General features: G+C 48.3%; 10 protein-coding genes across 10 annotated transcripts; 3 read left to right on the top strand and 7 right to left on the bottom strand.

The window, feature by feature from the left end:
• Positions 1-298: 298 nt before the first annotated feature.
• Positions 299-1290, bottom strand: I303_100781 (uncharacterized protein; the record flags this gene model as incomplete). Its single annotated transcript, XM_018404151.1, has 2 exons — positions 299-594; positions 684-1290. The coding sequence occupies 2 exons, from the start codon at positions 1288-1290 to the stop codon at positions 299-301; spliced, it is 903 nt and encodes a 300-aa protein (XP_018266805.1).
• Positions 1291-1944: 654 nt separating this feature from the next.
• Positions 1945-6692, bottom strand: I303_100782 (uncharacterized protein; the record flags this gene model as incomplete). The annotated part of the gene is made up of 21 exons (XM_065968200.1): positions 1945-2103; positions 2230-2341; positions 2461-2612; positions 2683-2845; positions 2935-3066; positions 3136-3272; positions 3339-3495; positions 3577-3714; positions 3777-3824; positions 3884-3969; positions 4039-4164; positions 4223-4282; positions 4340-4526; positions 4590-4706; positions 4785-5084; positions 5164-5331; positions 5388-5611; positions 5694-6035; positions 6175-6263; positions 6328-6397; positions 6561-6692. The coding sequence occupies 21 exons, from the start codon at positions 6690-6692 to the stop codon at positions 1945-1947; spliced, it is 3099 nt and encodes a 1032-aa protein (XP_065824272.1).
• A 297-nt stretch (positions 6693-6989) lies between these two features.
• Positions 6990-8678, top strand: I303_100783 (uncharacterized protein; the record flags this gene model as incomplete). The annotated part of the gene is made up of 1 exon (XM_018404153.1): positions 6990-8678. One exon carries the CDS (start codon positions 6990-6992, stop codon positions 8676-8678), a length of 1689 nt encoding a protein of 562 aa, XP_018266807.1.
• A 347-nt stretch (positions 8679-9025) lies between these two features.
• I303_100784 (pyridoxal 5'-phosphate synthase, glutaminase subunit Pdx2) lies at positions 9026-10086 on the bottom strand (the record flags this gene model as incomplete). The annotated part of the gene is made up of 4 exons (XM_065968201.1): positions 9026-9354; positions 9516-9820; positions 9921-9963; positions 10035-10086. 4 exons carry the CDS (start codon positions 10084-10086, stop codon positions 9026-9028), a joined length of 729 nt encoding a protein of 242 aa, XP_065824273.1.
• Positions 10087-10604: 518 nt separating this feature from the next.
• On the bottom strand, positions 10605-12126 carry I303_100785 (uncharacterized protein; the record flags this gene model as incomplete). The annotated part of the gene is made up of 7 exons (XM_018404155.2): positions 10605-10641; positions 10704-10897; positions 11024-11082; positions 11161-11258; positions 11407-11775; positions 11827-11873; positions 11929-12126. The coding sequence occupies 7 exons, from the start codon at positions 12124-12126 to the stop codon at positions 10605-10607; spliced, it is 1002 nt and encodes a 333-aa protein (XP_018266809.2).
• A 234-nt stretch (positions 12127-12360) lies between these two features.
• Positions 12361-12888, bottom strand: I303_100786 (uncharacterized protein; the record flags this gene model as incomplete). Its single annotated transcript, XM_018404156.1, has 1 exon — positions 12361-12888. One exon carries the CDS (start codon positions 12886-12888, stop codon positions 12361-12363), a length of 528 nt encoding a protein of 175 aa, XP_018266810.1.
• Positions 12889-13611: 723 nt separating this feature from the next.
• I303_100787 (uncharacterized protein) lies at positions 13612-14517 on the top strand (the record flags this gene model as incomplete). The annotated part of the gene is made up of 3 exons (XM_018404157.1): positions 13612-13733; positions 13803-14441; positions 14496-14517. The coding sequence occupies 3 exons, from the start codon at positions 13612-13614 to the stop codon at positions 14515-14517; spliced, it is 783 nt and encodes a 260-aa protein (XP_018266811.1).
• A 206-nt stretch (positions 14518-14723) lies between these two features.
• I303_100788 (uncharacterized protein) lies at positions 14724-16867 on the bottom strand (the record flags this gene model as incomplete). The annotated part of the gene is made up of 6 exons (XM_018404158.1): positions 14724-15639; positions 15713-15862; positions 15928-16035; positions 16101-16410; positions 16480-16623; positions 16765-16867. The coding sequence occupies 6 exons, from the start codon at positions 16865-16867 to the stop codon at positions 14724-14726; spliced, it is 1731 nt and encodes a 576-aa protein (XP_018266812.1).
• Positions 16868-17247: 380 nt separating this feature from the next.
• Positions 17248-21874, top strand: I303_100789 (uncharacterized protein; the record flags this gene model as incomplete). The annotated part of the gene is made up of 16 exons (XM_018404159.1): positions 17248-17434; positions 17497-17609; positions 17669-17867; positions 17944-18962; positions 19022-19147; positions 19201-19302; positions 19363-19495; positions 19554-19663; positions 19729-19881; positions 19940-20048; positions 20105-20253; positions 20318-20589; positions 20676-20808; positions 20864-21140; positions 21254-21399; positions 21476-21874. The coding sequence occupies 16 exons, from the start codon at positions 17248-17250 to the stop codon at positions 21872-21874; spliced, it is 3627 nt and encodes a 1208-aa protein (XP_018266813.1).
• A 258-nt stretch (positions 21875-22132) lies between these two features.
• I303_100790 (uncharacterized protein) lies at positions 22133-24362 on the bottom strand (the record flags this gene model as incomplete). The annotated part of the gene is made up of 6 exons (XM_065968202.1): positions 22133-22432; positions 22650-22725; positions 22797-22939; positions 23029-23650; positions 23808-23972; positions 24061-24362. The coding sequence occupies 6 exons, from the start codon at positions 24360-24362 to the stop codon at positions 22133-22135; spliced, it is 1608 nt and encodes a 535-aa protein (XP_065824274.1).
• Positions 24363-24504: the final 142 nt, after the last annotated feature.

The following is a 24504-nucleotide window of genomic DNA, read 5'->3' on the forward strand; positions in this document are numbered from 1 at the left end:
ACAAGTGGTATTCGGATATAAGGGGAAAAGGACGGTCTCTTCATTTCGATAGTCTATATCAAGTCATAGTAGAGAAGGAGGTATCATATCATAGTCTGCAATATATCAATCGCTTGTTGGGATCATTAGGCTGGCGCATGTATTCGAGTCATCTGTGAGATCGAATGGATGCTTTGGATCATCGGATCATGCAGTATTGTGTTATCACGATATGCGGTACATTATACTATTTTTCGATTACGCAATTCATCTAATCTATGAGATAAGAGTAGTGTGACTTCGTTTCAGTTCAATATGGTTATACGAGACGTTCGTGCGATCCTCTTCTACTTGACATCGGACTTGATGACGGCGTAGGCGTAGGCGAAGCTATAGGTGAAGGTGAAGGTGAAGGTGAAGGTGAAAGTGATGGGGCATCGACTTGGTCGATACTGACTCTCAACTTCGTTGGCGTTTCCGAGGGCAAGGTCAAAGTCTGGAATGAAGATTGTTCTCTCTGTTTCGGAGTTTGATATATCGTACTTCCACTCATATTTGAGCTTATCTGCTCACGTCCTTTTTCCGTGCCGATTGATTCAGTCTCGCTTGATTTGACTGAAGTCGATGGGTGCATAGGCACAATCATAAGCCATAAGCTCGAGCTTTTTCCAGTTACAGTATCGAGTTCATGCACTTGTACTCACTTGTGCTTTCTTTCTCTTTCTCATCTGCCCTGGATGTCCGAGAATCCCCTTGATCCTTTACTTGCAGACCCCCACTCTCATTCCCCCTCCTAATCTCACGACCATCTTGGCAGGCGCTCTCGCTCTCAGCTCTGTAAGATCTCATCACCCTCCATCCTTCCTCTTCCGCATCCTCCCCAAAACGCATCCTCCTTCTCCTTCTTCTGAGATACCAACTGCCCAGCGCTATGAGGATCAACACGCCTACTACTGCGCCCCCGATAGCTAGGTAGAGGGGTAATGATCTAGCCAGGGACTGCAAAGCCGTCGAGTCTAGGGGATTACGATCGGTGCTGTGGATCGGATCAAGGGAAGAGGGCCATATCTCGCTTGAGCTTGAGCTCGAGCTGGAGATTGAGGCTGAGGAGGTGGTGGCGGAGGAGAACGAAGAGGCTGAAGAGGTGGCGGAGTTAACAGTAGAAGTAAGAGTAGATGAGATTCTTGTCGAAGAAGATACCGTCCAAAAAGTTGATTCGCCATTCATAGATGTCGAGGCATAGCTTGTGTAGGAAGTCGCAGTCGAAGGAGAAGGAGAAGGAGAACCAGTCTCCACATTTCCGTCGTCCATGCTCTCTAGAAGTCACCGATTCCCCGACGATTATGCAGAGGCTTCGTGTCGCTCTCTTCGTTTCGAACGGGTCCCAAGTCGAGGAATCCTGTCGTCTTCAAGCAAGGCAGTGAGCTCGAGAATGATCAACCGAATTATACTATACCGAGATGGCGCCACACCACTTGGTCGATATTGAAATCCACTGAGCTGATTATCGTACCCTTCGCCTTCGCCTAAAGGTAAAGAGACCGGCTCTATGGCCTATGAACGTACGATACTCAGTCTACGTAACTTAAATCAGCTAGTCAACGTTAGATGATCTCATATGTTGTGCATGATCCCATTTTCGGCGTCAAGGCGTTTCATATTCCAGGTCTTACAATAGAAGGTAGAGGTAGAAGATCGTTCAACTTGATGAAACGCCATCCAACGAATTAACAAACACCCACAATACGCACCACAAACCCTGAGATGGACTGAGCGGCGATCATACGATCGTACGAAACCTGCATTGGGGATCTACACAGATCGCTGATCGCAGGCGACCTATACACTATGGAGTCAATAGCCGAGCTAAATAAATCACATATCGGGACACGACAACACCGCTAACGCGCTAACAAGATAAGTCACCGTATGTATAATAACTATAAGTATAGGTTTTGGAATGGATCACTTCTTTCCCTTGGCTTTGCCCTTCGCAGCCGCTCCTTTGGGTTTCACAGCCTTGATCAATTTGTCTTTACTGACATCATTCACCTCGTCGTCACCATCGCCATCGCCATCAGCTTCGCCTTTATCCGACGGCTCATCAGGCACTGGTTCGTCTTCCTGCAGATTATTACACGCGTATCAGCTTTGTTTCCTATTCATCAAAATGTTCCCCGTGGTGTGATCATTCTCCTTGATGGGATATTCTACGCCACGCGATGCTTTGCCATGCTGAGTCGCACTTACCTCGAAAACATCCTCATTATCGGGCGCAGGACCTTGATCCGCAATCTTCTTCTTGGAGGCAGCGAACATGTCTCCCTTGTGGAACGCAATCGGGTGATCCGCTTTATTATATCTTGATTGAGCAGAAACAACCAGATTTCATCAGCATTTTTTCGATCTCCGATAGACGTTGCCCTCCCCATCTCTCTCCTGTGCTACACAGAAAATTTTGACGCCAAGAGAAACACTCACTGCCTGGTAAATGCACTCTTCGTGGCAGTCGGTATCTTCTTGCTGATCAAACTTTCAGACATCGTATCCACACCAAGCTCCACCAAAGCATCCCAGTCATCTTTTCCAAGATAGTATTCGTCCATGTACTCGATAGTCTCATCGACGGCGTCCTATTTGCAAGAACGAAACATCAGGCATCGGTCTCGAGATCTCAGGACTTGTCGACCTGATGTCACTCACACTACCGCGCTTGACGAGGGGCATGATGACTTTATTGGCCAGAAGAGGCATGTACTGCTCCCGGATCTCAGTCCTGCCTCCGGACACCCTGAGTCGCATACGGATCTGTATATCCGTAAGTTGTCTTTGGAGTTTACCCTGTTTGGAGTTTTGTCCGAGCCACCTGAGCCACAGAATCATTTCATGGTCAGTCAAGACCGGTATCGTATCCACAGTAAAGACAGAAAGTGGGAGCAACAGATGCAAACTTACTGAGGGAAGGACGGACCCCAAGAACCAAATCCACCACCTCCCGTTTGTCGACCAGGCCCGTAGATCAATGAGGAGGGCTTGACAGTAGACTGCACTGCATGGAAAGGCAATAACGACCAATGTTGTTCCGACCTGGATGGCAGACGAGCCGTCAGCAAGTTCACGCTGCCCGCGACCTATCAACCCGGATCGTGCACATACCCATGTATCATCCTATCTATCAGATCTCCATCACTGATCGAGTCGGCGGCTTTACTAACCAGTTCAAGGTGTTTCAAGTTCTGTTCGCCCCCATTCAAGGTGTTCGTCAAAGCAGGCTGGGTTTTGAGGTAATGTTCCTAACGACAATGATCAGATAAGCTAGAGCTAATAGCCAGTGACTCAAGCCGCTCCTTGTGACTCACCTGTATGAACAGAGGGACAAAGCTGAAATCATGGAAATACAACTCCATCCGGTCACTCAAGGTCTCTTTGCTAGTCTTCGAGAACGCATACGGTCCGGTGAGCTTGTCGGTGATGGTGAAAGGCGTCATGATCGTATTTTTCTCGTTGATCTTGATTCTAAGGAGAGAGGCAAGGTTAATATCAACACAATCCGCTCAGCCAGATAATTGGCCGAAAGAGCAAAACCAGTATACGCACAATTCCTTGCCTTCATCAAAGTCCATCTGATCTTTGCTCAACTTGAAAGTCGACAGCATATTCAACACCTGCCGTATATCCGAATTTGTACCTTTGACCAGCTCATCCACGACGTTTGCAGGAATCTTCAATTTCTCCCTACAATCGCCGGTGACGTACATTAGCGCCGTCGTCCTGACCACGTTCTCCATGAAACTCACTTGTACAAGATAGACATGATTCTCGATCTAATTTCAGCGGGTGATGGTCTTTCCGATTCATACATGTCAGCGACGCATCTCCGATTTGAGTAGAGGATACGGCTTACCGTCTGAAAGTCATGTTGAATGTGGTCGACATCAACGGTTTCATCTTGGTGGAAGATCGATCATTGCAGATCAAGATCATGGGAATCTGTCGGAAGACCCATGTGTCAGTTTGAGGTTCCTGCCCTTCGAGATTCCTTGAGCGCTGGAAGCTCACCCTGGTCTTCTTGATCAAAGTGTTCAGGGCACCAACACCACCCCTATCACCCGCCGACATACCGTCTACCTCGTCCATGATGAGGCAAGTTCTCGAATCGACTCGGACATCAGCCACCGATGTACTCTATTGACAAAGTCAGCCATGAGGGCATTTTCGCAAACATCTGCGGGGTTTTACCTACTTGTATGCCACCTCCTTGGAAGAAACCATCTAGCGAAGTGTTGTCTATATTTGTGGCGTTCTGGTGCAAAGTTTACGGTGAGCTGGACTGCCCGCTGTACTGTGGACACTAGCTCACCTCGACCAGCTTCTTACTTCTCGCATCACTAGCATTTAGCTCTATGGGATTATACCCCGCCTCTTTAGCCATCAGATGTGCCGAAGTCGTTTTACCGATACCGGGGGGTCCAGAAATGAGGATGGCTCGATAGATACCCGTGCCATCTTTGCCCGGCTTCTTGAAACCGGATTTATAGTTCTTTTGCCTGCATCGGAGTGACAATGTCAGAAAAAAGCCCCGCCACAATACATTGTGAGATCGTGCTCACCAATCTTGCAGCCAAATACCTAGTCGTTCGACAACAGTCTTGTTCCCGCATATCTCCTTGAGATTGGTAGGAGCATATTTGGTGGTCCACAACTGTGACGAAGGAGGTGCGATCTTCCTATGTCCGCGGCGTAATTTATTAGTCTGACCCAATCTCGCAGACCACTGATACCATAGGACGTGGAGATATGCTTACTTGGCAGCGATACCAGTTCCTTGCAGAGCTTTCTCCTTCCGCTTCCGTTCCTTCTCCTCCTCTTTCTCGCGCTTCTCCATTTCCAGGGCCTGCTGTTCAATCTTCTTCTCTTCGGCTGCTTTCGCTTTCAGCTGCTTCTCATCCAGTTGTCCTCCCTTTCTACCGCGTATAAATTCGAAGAATTGGTCTTCGCTCAAAGTGGGGATTCTCTTTTCCTTAATCTTGGCCAATTTCGCTGCTCCGGCATTCTCACCTACGACTACGAATGATGTTTTGCCTGATGGCGCCGTTGTGACTTTTCTGTCGACCATCAAACGGAATCATCACTCAGCTTAAAGCCTTGAAAAAGGGAATGAATGATAGATAGAATCTGACTCACCCAGAATACCTCTTTACTAGTTCCACAGCTTCGTCCCTACCCAAACTCTCCATTTCACCAGTAAACACGAATGTCAGACCTGCTAAGCAATCAGGTTCTGCCTCAGGTATTTCTTTCGATCCTGGATTCTTAGGTCCGGCAGCTCGTGCAGCAGCCGCGGCTCTCCAGCTAATCCAACAGGTCAATCGGTCAGTAAAAGCTCCTCAGATCGTTGACCCACTTACTTATTATTTGGTGCCGGCTTCTTGACCTCTTCTTTGACCTCTTGCTCCTCATCAATCTCCTTCTTGGCTGCCTTCGCTGCAGGTGCAGGTTTCTTGGCGGGGGTAGCCTTCTTCGGAGCAGCTTTGGGTTTAGCTTTACTTTTACCCTTCTTGGGCATATCATCGTCATCATCATCTATGAAATTATCTTCATCGGATTCGCTCTCATCATCAACGTTCATCGGCTAGATCGATAATCTCAGCTGTATTCTGACACCGCGACCTTCTCAGGCGAGGCGGGGGAGGCAGGAGAGAACTCATACTCACAGAAACAGATTTCTCCTTTTTGGCTTTCGACTTAGCCTTACTGGCACCTTTGTTAGGCTTTTCCTCCTCTTCACTGTCACTATCGCTTTCGCTCTCATCCACATAAGAAGGCTTCTTCCCTCCTGATCTGCTCAATCCACCTCCTACCGACTGACGCTTCTTAGCAGGTTTTACATCATCCACCTCCTCGTCCTCTTCCTCCGAATCAACGAGGACTTTGCGCTTGCTTGAGTTGGATGCTGAGGGCATAGCTTTCGATTTGGGTGTGGGTGCTTTCTTCTTGGAAGACGGGGGAGGTACAGGAGAATCGGAATCGGACGAATCGATCGTTATTGGCTTTTTCTGCATTTCAGAATTCAATTAGCTTGACTCCGTGCACTTATACACCAAAATCCCTCCTGAAGGAAAGGAAAGAAAGATAAAGGACTAGGATCCACCGGGTGGTCTTGATAGTAAATGGCTCAACAAGACTGTAACATACCGATGACGAAGCAGATAGGAAATGTTTCGATGTTGTGCCTTTTGGTACCGGTTTCTTACCAACTGTCCCCTCTTCTTCGTCCGAGTCGTCTGAGGAATAACAAGCAATTTAGTGGTGTATCGTCAAATACAGTTTGAGACTCAGACTACATACCTATGGTAATAGGTTTCTTTCCAGTACCGTTCGCCGTCTTCGATGAGCTGGAAGCGGGCTGTTGAAATCCCTACACATCGAAAAAGGATTTCAGCTCGTGTATGCACTGAGATAGTTACTCAGCATGTACATACACCTGATCCGAACTGTTTCATTGATTGTCAGCATGTAGATCTGCGGTGCAGCGTTGGAGGGACGACATCGTGTGTTATTGTAGATAGATCGGCACTCACAAATCCTCTTATGTCTTTGCCAGCGGGCTTCTCATCCTTCTTGACTACTTTCTTCTTCTCTTGGCTTTTCTTAGGCGAATATTCCTCTGAATCTGCCTTCTTGCTCGCTTTCTTAGGCGTCGAAGATGCCATACTGAGCCTGCTATACGCTATGGTTATAGACACAGATTTGGAAATGGATGAAAGTACAGAAGGAATGAACATGAGATTTGTTGAATATGACGCGCGATGCGATCACATTGCGACTGTTGATCGGATTCCGGTGGATGACGCGACTTCCGATTCTTACTTCTAACATTGTATTCGGAATCTCATTCCATGCGACCATCACGGATACACTGAGACAATCAGCGGGTGAGGTAAAGCAACAGAGGAAGGGAGATTTCTGCTCGCTTGATTGACATATAGCCAGAATACCTCAATCCCAATATGGCCCCTCGTCCGGCGAAAAGAGCTCGTCCCTCTCCATCAGCTTCTCCCGACCCCTTAAATCTAGATGAGCGCGACCACGAGCACGGAGAATCCTCAGCATCGCACCTCGTATCATTCCTGACTGGCTACGCGGACCATCACTCATCCGGCTCTTCGTCAGGCGACGAAGAAGATGCGGATGGTTTCGACATACCTTCCGAGGACGAGGACGAGGACGACATCGAAGATGACCGAGACGGAGACGACGTGGACGGAACGCCGACAAAACGAGCTAAGACGGGTCTAGTGGGGAGCTCGACGCCCAATAATCGAAAGACTACTCCGAGAAAGAGGAAAGGTTCTCAAATTCCCACCAAAGGTAGAGGTACGACACCTCGAAAGACACCCAACAAGCGCAAGTTAGATCCACTGGAAATACTAGAGCGTAATATCCTGAATCAACAAGGGGAAGGAGAAGATGGGCCGGAAGGCATAATACGAATCACCAAGTCAGATCGATATTTCGCTTTCGCAGCTAGGTCATCACGAACCTCCGGGAACTCCTACTCTGCTCTAGCTAAACCATTATCCCAAATACAATACGACCAATATACCGCATCTTCCTCCACGGCTCGCGCAGCTCTATGCCCACCGGAGAAATTCCAAGAGCGGTATGATCAGTGGGATTTGGAACTTGATCAAGGATTCAATTTACTATTCTACGGCTTCGGCTCGAAAAGAACGACGATCAATCGATTCGCCGAACGTAGACTGAGCAAGAGGGGGAACGTAGTTGTGATCAATGGGTATTTCCCTGGACTGGGTATAAGGGATATCTTAAATTCGATAGAAGACAATCTATCTGTACCTCAAGGTATCAAGCTCTCTTCCTCCGCCTCTACATCAACTACAATTGAACGATCGGCAAATCGAATATATTCTTACTTCTTGCCTCCAGAAACTATACCGTCGGCTCGAAAGAAAGATTATCCTACTGCCAAGAACGACTTGTACTTGATCGTCCATAACTTGGATTCACCTTCTTTACGAAAACCAATAACCCTCTCAATCTTTTCTCTACTAGCTTCTTCGCCTAGAATACATATAATAGCGACATTCGACCATCTTCATACGCCCTTACTATTCTCTCCCAGCCTTACCAATAGCCCGCCGCATTCCTACGAGCCCGGAGGATGGGATGGGAATATACCTACTTCGCGAGGATACAACTGGATATACCACAACTTGACCACATATGCTCCATATACAACAGAATTATCGTATCTGAAGTTATCAGCTTCGTCAGCCTTATCGCTTTCTTCGTCGCATAGCGGAATCTCCGAAGAAGGGGCTTTACAGATCCTGAAATCAGTACCTCCTATGGCTGCCAGACTACTCAAGCTGCTGCTGGTCAAACAACTTCAGAATCTCCCTCCGGATCCTGCTCATCATGTGGCCTACCCTCTCAATCAGATCTCGCCTATCTTCGCTGTGGACAACGATATCCTGCAATCGCTTGCCAAAGAGAAGTTTATAGCTAGAGAAGAAGAGCGATACGATGCCTTGATAGGAGAATATCGGGATCACGGGCTCGTAGTTGAGGCTGCGCTGGATAGTGAAGGACGTACAGGACGATGGATTTGGGTCCCGCTGGGAAAGGCCGCGATCGAACGGGTGCTGGAAACGATGAAAGAGGTCGAGGTGTGATCGCGTCTAGCGGCTGTGATACAGACTCGAGGGATCCGATGCAAATGACAAGGCATCATATGCATTGAAGTCGCAATCTATGTACGCAAGTAGATCCTTTATCCTGGTGTGGTGATTGATATATGCATCGCATCTATGAGAAGCAGATATTCGTGATCTATGCTATATACAGTACAACAGGTGTAAAACTTGGTCGTTTGGTAAAGCAGCCTATTCTATTGTGGTCATGACAAACCGAAAGACACGGTAAGGCAAGGCCTGGCAAAGTGAAGGAAGGGAGGAAAGCCTCCGATTCAACCCATTTTGAAAGGGATAGTGATTAAGCATTCAGAAATTGTTGAGAAGCCTTATCGTCCCAAGACACATTTCTCAACCCAGAACTCATGTACCCTCACATCGCCACTCAGCTCGGGATGGAAAGAAGTGACCATCTTCTTGCCCTTTCTCAACCACACCTTGCCCAGGTCCTCCAAGCTGGGTTCGCCCAGCGGAGAGTCGGATGGCGGCGGGGGAGGTAAGAGGTCTTCGGGTAATTGAGCGATCACCTCGACTTGACTTTTACATTCCGGCGATAAAGAATGCACCGCTGGCGCACGTATGAAGACGAGGTTGAATGGTTTAGAGGGGTTTGAGAGATGTGGGATGGTCAGTGAAGCTTCGAATGATTCGAGTTGGCCTAAGGAATTTAATTAGAACAGAACTTTGATTAGCACACTTTGGCTATGTTCGATCTCAGCAAATTGGAGGATGATCTGTATATCCAGTGAATCTAGGATCTAGTGCGCTGAGTGAAGTGTAGTCAAGTCAAGTCAGATGAAGCAGAATGGTCGAACTCACCTCCAAATAGATTTCTCCATACTTTCATCCCTCCAATCCCTTCCCATCCTTTAACAGCCTTCTTCCTTCCTCCTCCAACCCCATTGACATCCGCCATAAGTATCATCCCCGCACAAGTACCCCATACAGCTCTCGCCGGGTCCCTCGCAAAGTCTATCAGCCCTTCTAGTAGTCCAGGTGTATGCGACGCTATCGATGATATCACCGTTGACTCCCCACCGGGTATCACTAATGCTTGGCACTGCTGCAATTCTGATAAAGTGCGTATGGGTATAGCTTTGATCGTATGTCCATGGGGTCGTAGTCTTGAACAAATTATGATACCAAGTTGACTGTCAGCGTCATGGTCCTGACCCAGGAAAGCTCGTCCATGTCCACCTCGCTCGGCAGCTGAGCCTGACTCACTTTTGTAGGTAATGTATATGCTCGACGAAAGCTCCTTGCAAGGCTGAAAAGCAGGATCGATTGATCAGCTTCTCGCTCAAAAATATCGGTAGAGCTGCAGCTGGGTCGACATACCTAAAACACCTATCGTGATGGTCTCCGGTAATTCGATGGGCTGTATAGTCATCTTTGCGAGATCGTCTGTGTGTGGAGCAGGCTCTCCGAAGAGGATCTTGAGGTGTGCGACGCACTAACAAGAGCGGACGGTGGAGTAGAAGTTTGGTGAGAGATAAAAAAGACAACGATTTCCAACTTTTCTTCCCTCCCCATTGCACGAGTCGGCAAACGCTCGGCTAACTCGCCTCATCCCCAGTTACACGTTATTGCCACCCATCTTCAGCATGAGATATGGGTTGACGATCACGCATGCATCCATGCATACATTGGCAACGATGACATCGTCAGGAAGCCCAATGCCAGCGATGCCTCTTAGGTCGATGGACTGCCTGCTTCTTACGCTCATGTGCAGAATTGTCCATCGAGTGCATTCCATTGACCGCACATTGGGTTTCTGCGCCCTTCCCTCACAAATTTTGGGCTACAACACCTACAACAACAACATCCAACATCCTCCGCGCCGCTATCGACTGCTATGCCAATCTATGCTATATATGTCCATGAGCTACTTTCATCTCTGCTAGTTGCTTATAATCCGATAGTATCCACTTTCCACAGATCGTCCCTACTCAGAGGCGATATTAGCCAATTATTCGACGGGGAAGAAAGGGAGAACACAGGACCTACCCGATCCAACATATCACCTCTACAGCAACACCCTTTCCAGCTTTCTTGATCTCTTCGCTGGACGCTATCAGCTTCCCTATTCCACAAGCGTGTTCTTTCCCTTCCGCATGTATAGCCACAATTTCGTCTTTCGGTAGGTTGTCCGGCAATTTACCTCCGGCCGATAACAGTCCAGGCGCCATCATGTTTGCACCCTAAGCAGAATCAAGAGGTGATCAGTATCATTTAACCAGAATTTCAAAGGCTAAGTGAACAGTGACGGGTGGGAAGTCGACCGCGACCTCGGGTGGTAAAGGTTTCTGTGGAAGAACAACACTCACGGCGAGTAAGAACTTGATAGCTCCTCTATCTATCTGAACGTGCGGTAACATATCTGGGTCTTTTGAGTACACCTGTCAGCTATATGATCGCGATTGCACAGACCAGGTAGCTGATATGATGTGGACCCCTAACCTACATTTATGCAGTAATTTGAGGGTGGGGACGAACGGTCCGTCGAAATGTTGAAAGAAGAGCGGTACGGTCTGTACAGTAAATATACTTATTCGATCGTGACTAACGCAGCATTCGGATGTCAGTCATCAATCGTACTTGTACACGCATGCACCTTGTACCAGACACGAATGAGGGTCTCCTCGCTGAGTTGCAAAATACGGTCTGGGTGGCTCGAGGAAAAAACGTAGATTAATGGACCACAACTGACCATTTCGTCAGACCCAAAGCCTCCTTCTTAGGCCAGATCTCATCTATTACAGTCGCCGCCGCATCTCCTTCCGTATTTCCTTCCTCGTCTTTCTTCTCTTCTTTATCTTTCCCTTTACCTCCCTTTCCTTTGGATTTTCCACCTTTCTTTCCACCCTTCTTCCCTCCTCCTGTTTCTTCCTCCGCTTCAGCAGCAGCAGCAGGCGCAGCTTCTTCAGAAGCGGCGACGGGAGGAGCAGCAGCCAGTGATGGATCGCGATAGGCGGGTTGCGATAAGAAGGGTAATTGAGTGAGAAGGGATGATCGGATATTACGTTGGACAGATGATTTTAAGGATGTCGAGGAGGAAACATCCTCTTTCGGATTGAATCTACCGAAGAAATCAGCGGGAGGTCAAGCGCGGAAAAGGTGGGAAGCATACTTCTTGAACATCGCTCTCCGATTCCTCTGGTTCTTCCTGGCAGTGGGCTATGCAGTAGAACTATGCTCGCTATAGCTCGGAATAATAATAATTGATTGTCACAGGAGAATTGGAAGTTTTGAGGTGCGGGTTGAGTGCGTTCCTGATGACGCTTAACCAGATCTCAGCTCCGCCGGTGAAAGTGGCACAACCTAAAGGTGCGCCTTGGGTGATCACAAGGGTTCCACGTACTTTCAAAGGTTGGCATGCTATACTTGCTTCAGAGCTCATGTAAGGGGCATAACAGCTCGTAGCTTGCATCGTGATCACTTGCGATGGGACATAGAGGCCATATATGGTTATCGGCAGCCGACATCAAAACACCACGCTACATTCTCGACTGCGTTGATCACCCACCGACACTAATTATTTCCTACTCTGTTTCTACTCGCAGTGATTATACTATTTAAGCTGAGTATATTACCAATCGTCATCATCTCACGATAGAACGGATGGTAGTATGAACGTAAACTCGACGGAGGAGAGTGACACGGATCACCAATCAGGAGGCAAACGTCCTTCCCAAAGCAGACCAGGTTTAAAGGGTACAACCCATGCCGGAAAGCCCCCGTCTGTTATCTGTCGCGGATCCGACAAGATGATCGCTTGTATCTTTCCTCTCCAGGCATATGGCAATGGTTTGAGGAGACTCGCGAAATTGCTTTCCAGTTCTTCCGAGCTGTAGCGACACAGGGCATGATAGGCCAGCCTTCGGTCGTCGTGCTTGGCCGCTAGAGCTACCACTTGCGGGAGCTGCCAGGTGGGAGTGATTTCTGCCAGACGTTTTCTGATCACCTCGGTGTACGGTTCCTTGCATTCGTACTTCCAGCAGAGCTCCATCATGAGCTCAAGGTCTGTGACAGGCAAGGGAGGCATCATTGGGATTCGGATGGTGAGGAAAGTCAGGAAGACTTCAAGAACTTCCGATTTGGCGTCGATATGTATACTGTCGTCTTTCTTGTGCTCCTGCTCCTGGTCCCGGTCCCGGTCTCGAGATTCGGCTGGCTGCGGGAGCTGAAACATGCCCTGGAGTACTGCGCTGACTCTACAGTATCGTCCAAGACTCATCAGTGTGGACCCACTGAAATTACACGGTGGAAATAAAGACGTGCAGACACTTACTTATACTTGGTCAGCTCATCCTTGTACAATCTGAACTATTTCCCGTCTATCGACTGAAAGGTGATATCTCCCTCGCTGAACGCTTCATATACGGCGGGAGGAGCTTGATCTTCTGATTGAACCTTCTCCTTGCTCATGATGTATGTCTGTTGAATGGTGTTATTGTGCTTCTGTGGGTAAGCAGACGGGAAACGTCTTGATGGCTTAGCTTGATTGTTTGTAGCTTGTAGAGACGCACAGTATTCATCCTCTCGATCAGTATTGCGAAGGAGCGTTTGTGGAAAGATGTATGTGATGTGAGACGACTCGACGCGGTCTCCCCAATCTGAGGCTTCGCAATGGGTTTCAGCACGGTCCAGCCCTTGCGTCAGTCTATGAGGCGTATGTCAGTATGACTTGGAATCTTCTTGGTCGAAATGCACGTCGTGGATGTGTCTTGAAAAAGAGTCGCAAGAGCCGTCAACGACAACATAGCGCGTCGCACCTTGCCAAACTTGAGCTCGATAACTTCTCCTAGCCCTATTTACCCATAGGACCCGACAAAGCTTTCCCTCCCACCTTCACAGTAACAAGCTACAAGTAAAGCATTCTTTACTCGTAGTAGTACGCCTTACTGGCCGAATGATGTCCAACAAGGAGAGCATCGACCCAAAATTCCATCCCTCTTTCACCGAAGGTGACGTATGCGTGATTGCCAAGGACGGAACGCATTTCGCGGCGGACTGCAATCGCCTCGCCCGAGGAAGGTGAGCACCAATCTTCCATCCGATGTGCTCTTGCACAGGCATTTACACTGAACAATTCAATCTACACAGTCAAACCTTCAAGAGTCTCCTGGAGCTTCCCCGTCCGACGAATGGGCACGAGTTGAGCAAGTCTGCAGATAAAAAGGTTGAAGAAAGCAAGACTTTTCATATCGACGCGACGTCTACCCTCACTGCATACTTTTTAGCCTTTCTAGGCGCCGATATCCCCCTTCTCCCACCGACCGGTCTCGCAGATACGTTCAAGCTCCTCAAATTGTGCGACATGTTTGAGTGTACTTGCGAGCACACAAAGCTTTTACAGCAGCGTCTTCAAGCTGAGACCAAAGGACATGTATGGAAATTACTTGCTATAGCTTCTCACCTCAATGATCGCGCTCTGGGTCTGCAATGCTTAGAGAAAATGGATATGAATAGCTTCAAGCATGGGAGAGCACCTGAGGAAAGCAGGGGAGGGGATTTCGCTAAGAAGATGATCGCTCTTTCCTATGATTGGCAAGGACGACTCTACTCGTTGGTCTTCCAGGACAAGGAGCAAGTCATAGCCCAGCGAGCACACCCAATATATCGCATGTCAAGGAAACACCATAAGGTTCTCGACCGCTACGAGGTCCAGCCTACAGAAATAACCGCAATGACGTTCAAGAACGACTGGTCGAGGCTTTGCCGAACATTCGGGGACGATAATTTGTGAGTGCATGTCAGGCTCGTTCAGCTAAGCAATCTGACTGATGTTGATTTCAGCTGGTCAAGTGGTGGCGACTAGCGTAGTCAGAGCTTCAGCGAATTGGACCGCTTGTGTAATCTGAAGAGAATGACCCATGCTTCCCAGGCTACGTAGTGATGATAAAAGTGATGACACCGAAAAAGAATGTAACTTTGATGATGATCGACATCATAATATACATAAGGCAGAAAGCCCACAGCGATGCAGGTAAGACGTGTAAGCAACCTAATACTACGACATCGAGATTATTGTATCTCCTCGGCAGCATCCTCCATGTCCATCTCTTCGAAGTGCTCGAGCAGCTCGTTGATGTCAATCTCTGGGAAGTCTTCTTCCTCTTCATCATCCGCATCCGTGCCTTCTCCCATATCTTCATCCACTTGCATTGCCCCTCCATTCGCAGATCCACCAGCACCACCTGTACGTCGTTTACCGCCTTTCATACCCGATCCAGATTTCTTAGTTGACTCTCCTGTGTCCATACCGACATCACCATCTTCGTCATCCTCCGGTTGAGGTTGATTGGCTTTATACAGGTTAACAGCCGCTCTCATCTCCTTATCCTCCTCCAAATCTCTAAGGAACAACTCGTAATCCCTCTCAACATTTCGTTGATCCACACCACCTTTTCTTCCCAGCGCACCTCGACCCAGAGTATTCGATCCTTCAGTGACATCCTCGGCTTCTTTAGCAATAGATCGTAATTTCCAGTTCCTGGGCTTCGACTTCTTCCTTCTGTTCGGATACGTCTTCTTGACCAGTATCACGTCGGGTATCCTGTCTTGATCGAAGGACTCGAAGGCGTCGTTATTGAAATTGGCATTGGTCAAGTGATATCCCAAGACAGTATCTCCAGGCTGTAAGATTCCTCCCAAGTGAGTCCTGGTGTGGAATATCCCATCATCCCCCATACCGTCATCATCCGCGTTGTTATTCGAGGACGACGATCTAGTGACTTGTGCATCGGCCAAAACGTATTTCCCTCTAACAGGCCCGGACGGCTCAACATCCAGTACGATGAATTCCACTAGATCGGTGACAGTCGCTAAGGAATCAAAGGGTTGTCGCCAGTATACAGGTGCCGTGACATCCGTTTGTTGCAAGGTCATGGGATCAAGAAGATGGACGGTGTTTCCGACTCGCGAGCAGATTGTCAAAGGCCTATTCCGTATGTATCAGCACGGCGAGTCAGACTGGCACGTCAAAGCAGCAGCGCAAGTTATGATACACTTACGAAATGTTACCCCAGGCCCTAGCTTGATTCTTCGGCAGACAAACTAAATCATCTTTACAAACTGGCACTATTTCGACAGAGTAGGTGAATTTATAGTTGGAAGTATTGGAGTGGGTATCGGACGATATCAATTGTTCGGAAGCCTTAGACCTGTCCAGTCAAGCATGATCAGCTACATAAGCAGGCAAACTTGATTGATTTCGAAATTATCTCACCTGACAGGTACAACACCGGCCAAGAACTCCACCATCTTGATTGCGTTATTCCTTTCGGCATAGAAGAAATCCAGACCATCTCTCTTCTCATTGATGTTGATCGTGTCTCTGAGATGACCGAAAGGTCAAATTAGCAATCAGTCGGATCGATCTGTGGAGAAGGGAGGACACACTTGTGAGCGTTGTGTTTCAAGATCAACTGTTCCAACCACAAGAAAGTTCTCTTGTGCGTCACTTTCTGTCGGACCTGCACACTGGCTTTCCAGGTGTTCTTAGCTGCTAATCTAGTACATTGAGGACATTGACCGGTATGAACGACCAGTAGCAGTTCGAAGGTTTGCTGCAATACTGTGTTTGCTAGAACTTCTTTCTGGATGGTGACTTTGATCTTGATCCGTCGAGAATGCGGTTCAGTCCATATGAACGAGGCGTCTATCAGTCGTACTTTCATCAACGGTCTTGCGATCTTCTTCAGGCAGATAGCTATATAAACGACGATAAGATCTCGGTGAGCCATCGTCCCCGGCGACTTTTGTGCAGAAAGAGACTCACCCAGCAATTCTCGAGATTCAGGTTGCGCGGTGACCCATGTTTGAGGGGGAGACAGGAATCGTTCGCATCCACGACAGAAATTCAACGTTGCTTCTTTTGGTATACCTTCCGTTATATCGACGGTGTTTCGCAAACAACCAACGCCTACATGGTCCAACTCTGACAGTCAGCTTCGACCTATAGGATGCAGATAGTCCTCAGACCCGTGGACTGTCTCATCAAACAGATATATAGCTGGTGGGATTGCCCACCAGAGACGTATCTGAAGTGGTGGCCAAGACTCACATAGACCAGCTCCATTGGCACTGCTAATGACGGTACCACAGTCCGCACACAGTATATAGCTCTCCTGACCTGCCGCGTCTGGCTCGTAGTTCATAGCCACCATCTTGCAGAGTTGTTCCGATAGTGATAATTGCAAACAAGATACTTTGATATAGCTTACAAATGAAGAAAGTAGCGCATATATTTGCTTTGAACCTGTTGAACCCGTTCAGAAATCTTAAAAATACTCCACGTGCAGAAATCTGAATTGGGTGGCAAATATATTCGCTCCTGTCACATAGGTTACACTGGCTGCCGGATCTCGCCGCTGTTTCAAGACTCGGTTACGTATTGCAGGACATCAGCGGACGATTACCGCATCATCAACAACGTCTTAAGCTGCTCAGCAAACCTCAAAACCTCACGCAGGTGGCTTTAGGCAAGCAAGCCAAGACAGACCAAACAGCAGGGCGACAGCGAACTCGCGGTGATTAATCTCATGCCATGTCAGCTCAACATACTCGGCAGCCATCCTCGGATGATGTCCGGCAACACATCATTTCATCGCTGTTCTCGAGAAGGGACGAAGATGGCACACCGGACGAAACGTTGATATCGTATCTTAAGGTGTATGAGGAGGATGCAGGAGATGGACATGGCGGACAAAAGTCACGATACCTGATGCTAGCTGGTGAGATGCTCCCTTTGGGCCAGTGATTGCAGCTCATACTCGTCCACTTCTGCGTTGTATAGTCACCAAGCTCGGGAAAGTAGTGATACATAAGGCTAAGCGGAACAACAACCTATCATTCTCGAAGGGAAAGACATGGCATTTAGAGGACGTGCGAATTCTGGAGGTGATAGGGGTGAGCTCCTATTCAATCAGCCTGTGTCCAGACTGTCCGTCACGCTGATTTTGGTACAGCCAACCGACTTCGCTTTGACCATGACAATACGTAGATATCATTGGACAACCGAACGTTCCAAAGATCAGAGTCACTTCCTTAACTCCATAGTCAAGGTATACAGAACATACACCAAAGGGGAGACTCCGGAATTAATCAATTTCACGCCCGGACCGCCACCGCAGACTGGGACGCCTCAAAGCTCCAATGGCAGTGATTGTGGGTACCCACGCTTCTTAGCCGAGTGAATTGTGAATCGACCTGGATGTCAGAGCTAAATAAATTGCCTATACAGTTATACCGACTCCTCCGCCTCCTGTGGACCGGCAAGGCGCATCTTCTTCCCCACTTGGTAGGTCAATGGATCTAGCTCCGCCCAACATCTTGAAACAGTCGCGAAGCGGATCTTCTTCTTCAATGGCTTCGGGTGGTTCAAGTCATTATCATCAGTCGGATGCTGGACGCACGAGACCGTCCTTAGACGAAGAGCGTCGACCATCGTTTGGCGGCAATGGGTTCAGTCGCTCACCCTTGGGGGAATCATCGATGCGACGCCCTAGTATGCCTGATTCTACGGATGGCAGGGCGCCATCCCCCCGAAATACTCCTAGTGCCTCTCCCTCACCAGCTGTCGGAATGGGTTATCCTTCTGCAGCTGGTCAAAGAAAAGGGTCAGAGGATAGAATGGCTCCTAGCGCTTTGAGAAATGTATCGGCCGCCTCTGAATACGATGGGTTACCATCATCCAGCAAAATCTCCAGAAGACCGTCCAATGAAGGGATGCGAGCCATAGCTGAAGATATACCTCCCGTGAGGAACAGGGACCACACGGGTATCTCTTCCTTGGCGCCTCCAACAGCCCCGAAATCATCGCTACGGCCCATTCAGACAGACAATACACCTCCGCAACGACAACAAATGCTTACCCCGACCATAACGACAACCGAAGCTTCTCCCTTGATTCCTTCCGAAGCAACTTTCTCGGGTCCGCCAGCAAGTGAAGTGCCCTCAGCAGTGACAGAGAAGAAGCTAGCTAGGAGAGCATCCTTCCATCCACCTCCATTAGACACCACTTTCTCCAGGGACGTATTGCTCAAGTCGAAGACGGGGATTCTGCCTGGGGCCGTTGGCCTGTCGGTGGAAGATGGGCAGGAGAATGATCAGGCTATCATGAACAATGTAGAAGAGATGTTGAAGGGTTTCGATTGGACCGCAGGGCTGAACGCCCCAAACGGAGTTTTGGGAGAAAGGAAAAGGGGCGGAGCGGACGCGATCGAGGGCAGATTACTCGATGAGCTGGCTGCACTTGACTCGGTAAGGGGTGACACCTTTTAAGTGCGAGTGACGCGAGCTGATGGGTACCTTGGATACAGGCAAATATCCATGCCTTTCTGGAATCGGATGATCGTATAGCGCAAGTTCTGGGGCACATTGACGAAGCGCTGATGGAACTCGACGATATCGATCTCCAAATCACCGGCTATAAGATGCAGCTGAATGTATGTCGTCCAATCTCAATGGCGCGGATTTTCAGCTGACACATTCGAGATAGGCCGTATCGGATGACATCTCATTCATCGAATCGCAGAATAGGGGTCTGCAAGTGCAAACATCGAATCAGCAAGCCTTACTGAACGAGTTGAGGCAATTATTGGTATGATCGGCACATTGTAACATGTCGTATCCATCAGCTGATGATGATCTTTCTCTCCAGCAAATCGTTGAGGTGCCTCCTGAGGATATCCGGGTCCTCACGCAAGAATCTCCAAGCACGCCAAGAGGTGTACAGACACTCGAACGCGCTGCCGCGTCACTATACAAAGCTCTCCAAGCGGGTATGGACAGTGGTGAGTCTGGCGAAATGCAAAGTTCTCATTCACGCGCTTATTGCTCAATTGATCGTAGCCAACGCAGAGGTGGCTGCCACCATCGCGCGGATGCAAGAGTATCGTGAGAACAGTTCGCAATTCTGCAAGCGAGTCGCAGATTACCTGGATGTCACGTTCAAATACCAAGTGAGCTATCTGGCGACCAAAATGGCGATGTTGCCGTAGTTTTGCTAATATCTATGTGGATCTAGTCTGATTCTACGCTATCCGAGTATCGCAAAAGTGCAAAGAAAACGATGACGCTATCGCCACATCGGTCAATGGGAGAGTACCTTATGACCTACGAGGGGCTGATTCTGTATGTCAAGGAGATGGACGAGGAGAGATATCAGAAACTATGCTCTGTGAGTTGGCATCCCGTCTTAGTTCATGATTAGTAAAATAATTAACGGGATTGGACAGAATTACATGTCCACTTCAAGCCAGTTACATCAGTCGGAGATGAAGGATCTACTCATGAACTTCATGGGGTCCCTCAACTCCGCTTTGGGTGATGCTTCTAATGAGGCTTGTGAGTATATTGTTCGGCCGGGCGAGGATAGCTAGCTGATGTACCGATCATGGTAGCATTCTCATCAGCTATCGGGTCCACCAGTGCCGCGGGAAAATCATCAGCATTGATGAAGTCCAAAACAATCGTCGGTCTCGGTAATTCGAATTCGAGTCAGCTTAGAAAAGATAAGAAAGGTGATGACTATTCTACGAGAGCATCAGACGTAAGCTGCCTCTGGCCACGAAGCTGACCTGGTTTGCACTGGACTGATCCGCCTTTTATGTCAGTTGTATCGACAAGCCTTGACGGAAATCATAAACCAGATTGTCGGGGAAGAAGACTTTATATCGGCCTTCTTGCATCTGACTGACACCGAATCGACATTTGCAGATCACATGGAATTGGATAGTTACTTTAGGCGACAAGCTGCTCGACACGCGAGTAAAGGCATGTCGGTCGGCATGATGCAGCTAGTCAGAAGCATGATGGATCTCGTCTTCGGGTTTGTGGAGAGTGAACTGAGGCAATGGACAGAGGCTGCGATTGAGAAAGCACCTGTGTGAGTAGACCACTGCTCCTTGTTCGCCTTATTGGCGATTTTTGACTCTCTGTCACATGCTAACAACAGATTATCGTCTTTTATAGTGCCATTGTCGGTATTATCGCTGTCACTGAACGGCTCGCCAAGGAAGCGGAAGAAGAGAACACATCGATCTTCTTCTCTCAGCTATTCGACAAGCAACTAGCGAGACAAAGGCAGATGCTGGACTACTTCATTGTAAGTTACTGTCCCTTGCCATAGGGGTACATTGCTGACGCAATCGTCACAATAGAATGAGCAAATCCGGGTGATCGAGGCATCGAAACAAACTATCAAAAAACGTAAAGGAGTAGCTTTCTTCGTGAAGCATTTCCCGATTTTCATCGAGAAGATGGAAGCTCAGCTGGATGGGTCGGATGACTTGCTCATCAGACAAAGGGTCAACGACATCTACGAGAAGATCATCAATGCTGTCTTTGGCAGTTTGCAGCAATTAGCCAAGATGGACAGAGCAGATAGTCAGGCCGCTGAGGATAAGGGACAGCTGAATTATCATGTCATCATGATCGGTGAGTGCATTGCCTTTCATATGATTTTCACAGCTCTGCCCTTGTTCGCAGTAGCATGATATTGATTGATGGCATGGGAGATGATTGACCCTTGCTGACACGAGATCATTTAGAAAACATGCATCAATTCGTTGAAGATGTTGAGAAGCTCAACTCGCCTGTTCTCGGTGTATTCCTACAACGCGCCAAAGGGCTATACGATGAGAACATGTCTATATACGTCAAGCTGTTACTGAGGAGGTCTTTCGGTCGATTCATGGTGAGTCGGCTCACTTAACTTAATTGCCACATGAGTTTCATCGAAAGGCACCTTCAAGCTAATCTTGTAATTGTAGGACTTCTTTGATGGTATAGAAAGACTATTGACAACTACCCCACCATCGGAAGTACCTCTTCACTCGGCATACAACCGATCATCGCTCAAAAAGATTTTGAAGGACAATGGGTCCCTAAAAGATTTACGAAAATCAATAGAGACTTTGTCCAAGAGGGTCGATAAGCATTTCATACTGGAAGACGATGATGCTCCAAACACAAATACCAATGCCTCGTCCGCGAATTCGACCTCATCGACCAACGCCTTTGTGCAGACTGTATGGACCGAAATCACCAATGGTCTGATCAAGGAAGTACAGCGATCGCAGAACATCATAGCGAAATCGTATCCTGATTCCGGACTGGGACTCGAGTTCACCGTCAATGATGTTGAAGGTGTTTGTAAACGCATGAAGTAATGTATTTTGTTATCGTTTGCTCATTGGCATGATTGACGGGAGGTCCACATGTACTGCGAATTGCTTATGCATATTTATGATGCTTTTATCTGTCTTCTTTTATGGACTCTGAACATTGCACGTTATGGTACGTATCGTATTTATGTCGTGTGTATACCAAATGCCAAATTTCAATGATTGACTGATCAATGCTAGAATACTGTACTATACGACTGTGATGCTGAGCTCACGATGGTTCTGAATTTGACTTTGATGAATTTACTTCTTCTTTGCTATTTCTTCAAATGATTGATAACTTCCTCCTGACAACGTGCCTATCGACCCTATCGAGCCCGATCCACCTGCCGTTCTGATAGATCCGGATCCTTGACTTCCTTGGCTTTTCCCACTTGTACTAGTTGATGAACCGCCCACAACTTCCCCATCGCCCGCTTGATCTTGTAACGGAGTGATCCCAGGTCGTTCTTGTTCTTCCTCGTTGTGTTTAGTTCCTGGAACAAACGGCGGAGGGGGCATAGACGATGATGATGCAGGAGGTGAAGAGGCTGTACGTTCATTCTGCAAATCGGATCGGGAAACATGATTACATCATATACCATCAAGTTCGTCAGCATATCCCTTGATGACGTGTACATGGCGCTTGACATCATTCAAAAGACCCTTGATGACGTGTGCAAGATTGTCAGGAACACGTTGGATCGACGGATCACCATATCATACACCGTTTCGGGGAGATCAACGAAAGGATGGTTAAAATTATGTAGATGTAGCTTACCTTCCTGGTGTTCAGTTTGAAGCCTTGTCGGGCGAAATGCTCAGCCAGCTCAGTAGGTTTCGGTAGCGGCGGCACCCTGAGAACACCATGAAACGTCAGCATAGGGTATACTTGACATCTTGTAAATTATTGTCGTCTGCAACTTACTGTCGAGGCGAATATACTCTGAAGGGCTGACTTTGAGCTTCGACCAGACACGGTGCAGGAGCGCCATCGTCAGTCGAGATTGCGGTCAGGTCAAAGCATCTGAAACGCAAAGAATATGTTCCTTCTTGTCGTACAGACAGATCCTGAATGCCGACAAGATCAAATCAAATTAATGACCGGCTCATCGTTTGACGTTACAATTGAGCGCGGGAACAGCAGGTGAGGAACTCACTGTGAAGAGAAACCAAGTTCCCATTCCGCCTTCGGGTGCTGGCACCCTCACTCCAGCAACATGAAGATTCCCATACAGATTTCTCACACCTGTCGTACTCCCACTGGCGGATCTCGAAGCTTTCGCCTTGATTGGTATTTGTTTAGACCTTTCAGTGATCTGTTCTCGCTGAGAGTTGGGGACCAATTCATCTTCCATGTGTTGCTCATCTGCCAACTCGTCTACCTCGTACTCCATCGCCTCGTCAACATCAGTATGACGTCCGACGCCGATGGTCGTTTGACTCCCACTCCCACTTGCACTCCCGCTGCCTGATCTGACATTAGACTCGCGTTCCTTCGACAGCATATCATGTAATGTCGATGTAGGACCAGATCCGCGACCAAACTCAAAGCTTGACGATGTGATGGCAGGCGGGGCAGGCTTCATGAACTCCAGTGTTGACTCCTCTTCTCCATCTATCATCGGCACATCACCATCCTCCGCGTCCTGTTTACCCGAGATTTCCTGTTCTTGTGGCTGAGAGGAAGATCCTGTTGATCCGGGAGGTCGAGTGACAGTCGGTCGTTCCGTCGGAGGACCCAGTTCAGCCGCGCAGATCAGATGACTAGGCTCGATAGAGCTAAAAAAAGATGAGCCCCGAACAGTACAAACGTCAACGCTGAAAGCATTTGTGCGATACCTGTCCGCAAGCAGCTGCTTGAATGAGATGCCAGGACGGGGTCAAACATGACGATTGGCAGTGGGCGGGACAGATAGTTCTCAAAAGAAAGACGAACCTCGGATCTATCTCCTCCTCTGAGCCCGTTCCACTCCCTCCACTTTTTCGCCGTTTCTTCTCTACAGCCCGAAAGCGCACTATGGGTGCCGGACCGAGCGGTCTGCGGTCTTTCTCAGTCTTCCTCCTTCCCAACACAGGTTCTTGTGCTACCGCTAGAGCGAATCTGAGGTTGGTGCAGATCAGCCGTTGCTCCAGGCAGAAGACATAGAGGCAGCTACATGAGCCGCTGCCAACAGGATATAAACACTCACCTCAGATATCTGCCCTCGAACATCCCATGCTGAACCAAGACTGGCGGAGTGAAAACCCAGTCTATATCATCCGTTGCAACAGGTACCGCACTCGTATCCGAGATACTACTCTCACCGGTAGCGTGGTCATGCGAGATTACATTGTGTGTCAAGGGGGATGATGAAGGTGGTCTGTTCTGAAGCACACTGTTGGTCGTGAGTCTTGAGGACGAAGATGCGGAAGCGGACCCCGAGCCAGAACTCGAACTCGACGAGCCCGCACCTGATTTACCTAAACGTGATGGCGGTGGAGGCGGATACATGACCGTTTATGTTGCACTTTTGATGTTTGAACCTGCTCGGTCGTGTCATTTGTCGTCCTGTGAGGTATGATACGTGTGCTTCTGCTGGAGTAGCGCGGTGCTGAGATGATAAGGGTTTTATCATGGACTCCTGGTTGCAGGA

The sequence above is a fragment of the Kwoniella dejecticola genome, chromosome 1 (genome assembly GCF_000512565.2).
Source record: "Kwoniella dejecticola CBS 10117 chromosome 1, complete sequence".
NCBI lineage: Eukaryota > Fungi > Basidiomycota > Tremellomycetes > Tremellales > Cryptococcaceae > Kwoniella > Kwoniella dejecticola.